Below are 4,283 nucleotides of genomic sequence, written 5' to 3'. Positions count from 1 at the left end.
GCACCCTCACCCACTTCTCCATGTACACCTTGAGGGGTTTCCTAGTTACAAAATTATTGTTTCCTAAATCAAGAGCTTTTATGGTAATGAGAACATACATTGGATTGAATTAATAAAGAGTTATCAGAAATCAGAGTTTTGCAAAGAAATGCATTCTTTAACAACTGATCTCAAACCTATGTTTTAGCAAAGCAGAGTTTCTCCTCTACTTTCCATGAAGAAAACAGAGATCTGCCTTAGCTTCCTGTTAATGTGAAAACAAATCTTCTTTCCCATCAATTCCTATCTGATAATCTTATACACTATTATTTGATCATCTTCTTAAGTAATCTCTTATCTTTCACAATGCTAAGTATTGCCTATGTTGTCTTAAGCAACAGTCTCTTTTCTCATGTAATAAGACAAAAATTTATATATCTAAAGTTCTTATTTTCCATCCATATATATAAGAATAAACCTTCCCCAAGCCGCAAAATCACATTCTCACAGAATATCGGTTCTTAATGTTTCAGTTCACAAAGATTACATTTCTGAGTTATATCTATACACACATACACATAGTTATAGAAATTTAGCCAATGCGTGTTATACAAGTAACAGTATATTAGTGCTTTCTACTTACTCTCAGAAGAAAAACGACACAGATTTCTTATGGAGCTTCTTTGTAGAACGAGACTTCCTAAGCGCTTCTGCGTATTTAATCAGCTCCTTCTTCCTGTTCTGATCTGACTCCAAACCCTCTTCTTCTCCATAGTTAGAAGCATCTGCTCCTTCACTCTTACGATGCAACATCTTCATGTGATCCTTGAAGTCCTCCTCCTCATCTTCTCTACGCAGCAGCATTTGGAAGTCCATCGAATGAGGCCTCCTAGGACCTGTGCTTGAGCTGCTCGGTTCAGAAGAACCACCTCTCTTCTTAGTATCTTTACCGTGTAAGATCTTCATCAGCTTATGCATAAGCTTCTTCTTCCCTGACTTTTTGGTGTTTGTTGCAAACAAAGTGTCAACAGAGGAATCATCTAAGAACATTGAGTCAGTGATCATTGATTCCTGAGAAGATGACCATTGATCATAATCTGTATGATCTTCCTCGTGTGCGTATTCAAGAATCAGTTGCTTGGCTTTCTCCTCTGAGGTAGGGCTTAGAGTAGTACTTAGATCCCTAGCAACGGTTTTACCAGCAGGTGGTTGGTATGTTCTCAGCTCATACCTTAAGCAAGCGTTGATCCATTTGAGATAAACAAGCTGTTCGAGGTCAGTGCATCTATCTCCCTGAAGCTGCTCTATCTCTTTCTTCAGCTCTTCGTTTTCACTCATTAGTCTATTACCATCTTCGCGTAATGTCTCCATCTGCAACAGGAAACAGAGTTTCACAATCAACATGTTTTCCTATTAGAGAAAGTTCAAGAACTTGGACAAGTTACCTCCTCTGCATGAGTGTTTGGTTTTTGTTCGGTTTGGGTATTTTGGTTTTTTTAGTTCTAGAGATTTAGGAACCGTTTGGCTATTTACAAAATTTGGTTCAATTTCGGTTTGGTTATTTTGGTTTTTGGTTTTTGGTTTGGATAGCAAAGTTAGAAACCAACTAATATCTGCATATCCAATTCGGTTCGGTTTTCGGGTAATCAAATATAATATGGGTAAAAAAGTCATATAATTTAGGGTTTTAAGTTAAATATTGGATAATTCGGGTTTGTTCGAATAAAATCATAAAATAGTTCAAATAACTTTAAATATTTCGGGTAAAAGATATTTAGATAATTCATTTTTCAAGTTTATAAATAATTCTTAGGATAATTGATTATTTAGAAACTAAATAAAATTGATATTTTTTTAAAAAAAAATGGTTTTGTTTTGGTTTCGGTTTTTGGTTTAATATATATAGAATTTATATTACCTCCTCTGAATCCTCCAACTTCGAACCTGCTATGATTTGAACAGCTTCCACCTTCTCAGCTAGTTCGAAATTCTCGAAATGTAATCTCGTGTTGGAGTCTCTAAGCTCGTTGATCTCACCTTCCAAGTCCCTTAGCCTCTGCACCATCTTATCCGCATCAGGAACAGGTAAACTAGCCTTGATCTCATCCTCTTGCAGCCTCGCCACTCGTTCTTTAAGTGACAAGAGCTGCTCCACGTGCTGTTGCGTTTTGATGTTGAGCTTCTTCTTCAGCACATGAACCTCAGACTTAGCCATATCCAGCTCCAGGACAGCTCTAGAATGCTCAGAACACTGAGCCTTGAGTTTCTCGTTCTCTGCTTGCAGAGACTTGATCTTGAGATTGAAAACTTTAGTCTCCATCTGATTTAGTTTCAGCCTACTTCTCAGCTCCATTGCAATCTTTTGCTGCTCCTTGAGACTGTAATACTCCAACAGCTTATCCTCGAGACACCTTTCTCTCTCACGCAACGCCCTCACAGTGTTCCTCAACCGCTTGATCTCGTTCACGTGATCGCCTTCCTCTGCGCTTGGAAACGCTAAAGGAGCTGCGGACATATCTGACTTTGGAGTTTCGCATTCGTCATCATGGACCAGTAAATCTAGCTTCTTGACTTCATCTTCGAACTCCGGTAAAAGAAACACATCTTTCTCATCAAGATCGTATTCACTTCTTGAATCTCCTCTCTGTAGAAGAGACGCACAAAAGCAAATCAGAAGCTAAACCATCAATCTACAGATTCTATAAAAGTCAAACTATAAGAGGCCAAAACAATCAGCTACAGATTGTATAAGTCAACCCTATAAATAGCAATAAGAGGCCAAAACAACCTATAAATAGCAACTTGTGGCATAAACTGTTATTGTGAGATCATCAACTTACATGGATGGGTTCTTCATTGGAGGTGTCTCTGTATCCATGATCTGAAAATTTAAAGGATCCATCTTTTATAGATTGGGCTCATGAATGTGTAAAAAAGTCGAGCAATAATAAAACAAACCTGACGATGATTGAGGTCGAAGAGGAGGCAAAGTGGGTCTTGTTACTCTTTTAGTATTTTTTCTAAATCGAGAAAAGAGAAATCCAGCGAAAGTTACGGCAAAGGCGGCTCCTAATTGAAGAACGAACAAGTTTATATCTCTTTTGTGTTTGGTAATAATCATCATGACGAAGAAACCAAAGTCATATATATGTCTTCTTCCTGCTCTGCTCTGACTAAATCTGCAAGATTTTTCAAATTAAAAGACAGAACCTTTGAAGATGGGATCGAATAACCAAAGAGCTGATCAAAAAGAACAAAGACAAAAGTTTTGATTTTTTTTATGTCTTTTCCCTAAAACAGACAACTTTGGAAAGAAAAAAAAACAACTTTGTCTTATTCCAATAACAGAAAACAAGTGAAGAAGAAGTCTAACCAGAGATTAAAAAGATTGATTAGCACGAAACCCTTTTTAATTGGAAGTTGGTAGCAGATGCGAGATGATCACTAGTGGGTCAAAGAAGAGATTTTTGGTTCTCTTTCGGGTGGGTGTATATCGCTGTCGGATGATCAAAAATGCGTTAAATGTTTGATATTAACGGCGAAAAAAAAATGTTGATGTGTTGGAGAGATATTGAGCATAGGATATATGGTTAGTGGAGGAGAAGTCGATCACGAGACTGTTTCTTTGGAATCGAATGAAATGAAGATCATCGCCACCAGATGCGTTTCAGTATCATATTCTTTTCAAAATCAATTTTATTCTAATTAATTACTCTTAGTTTTACATTTTTCACGGACTTGCTGGCGTGCGACTTCTTCCGTTTGTACTGTTTGTTGGGTTGGGCTAATTCTATTTTCTGTTAGTTCGGTTCATTACTGAATAAAAAATTCGGTTCATGTTGATTTTCAGTTGATTTAGTTTTTTATTTTTAAATTATGCTGAAATGAACAGAAATTTTTGATTTTCGGTTAAACTCGTATTTTAACTTGGTTTGTTGTTCATTGTATACTCGAAATTCGGCCAGTTACTTCTTTCAAAATTTTAAATTTTGTTTATAATTTTGGCATTGATAAAAAAGGTTATAACTTTGGTGTGGTGTAGATATATCAGTACGATTTAATAGAACCGAACTAATTGACTATCAAACCTGAAAAAAAATTGACTATCAAACCGAATATGACCCAATTTTTAAACTTGTTGAACTAAACCAAATTCATAACCACTCAAAAACCCATTTTGGTTAAATCCAGCTCATTTTCGCAGAGGCTTAGACTTGCTCTTTAGTATGGACTAAGTTATGTTTTTGTAGGCTTCATTGTTGTAGTGTTTTAAATTGGATTTTTAACATTAAAATCCCTAAACT

At 36.3% G+C, this 4,283-nt stretch overlaps 1 protein-coding gene across 2 annotated transcripts; it reads right to left on the bottom strand.

Annotated features, from left to right (window-relative positions):
* Positions 1-446: 446 nt before the first annotated feature.
* On the bottom strand, positions 447-3,651 carry LOC130504504 (protein CHUP1, chloroplastic-like). Of its 2 annotated transcripts, none has more exons than XM_056999119.1 (5): positions 3,353-3,651; positions 2,938-3,158; positions 2,820-2,860; positions 1,898-2,623; positions 447-1,350 (listed from the first exon to the last, which is right to left on the bottom strand). In XM_056999119.1, exons 2-5 carry the CDS (start codon positions 3,101-3,103, stop codon positions 625-627), a joined length of 1,659 nt encoding a protein of 552 aa, XP_056855099.1. In that variant the 5' UTR covers positions 3,104-3,158; positions 3,353-3,651; the 3' UTR covers positions 447-624. The 2 variants fall into 2 exon arrangements, with proteins under 2 accessions (XP_056855099.1, XP_056855100.1); XM_056999120.1 differs by having other exon boundaries at positions 3,384-3,651.
* Positions 3,652-4,283: the final 632 nt, after the last annotated feature.

This window comes from Raphanus sativus, unplaced genomic scaffold (assembly GCF_000801105.2).
Source record: "Raphanus sativus cultivar WK10039 unplaced genomic scaffold, ASM80110v3 Scaffold1623, whole genome shotgun sequence".
NCBI lineage: Eukaryota > Viridiplantae > Streptophyta > Magnoliopsida > Brassicales > Brassicaceae > Raphanus > Raphanus sativus.
The sequence above is the reverse complement of the archived record's forward strand: the minus strand, read 5'-3'. Positions and strand labels throughout refer to the sequence as shown.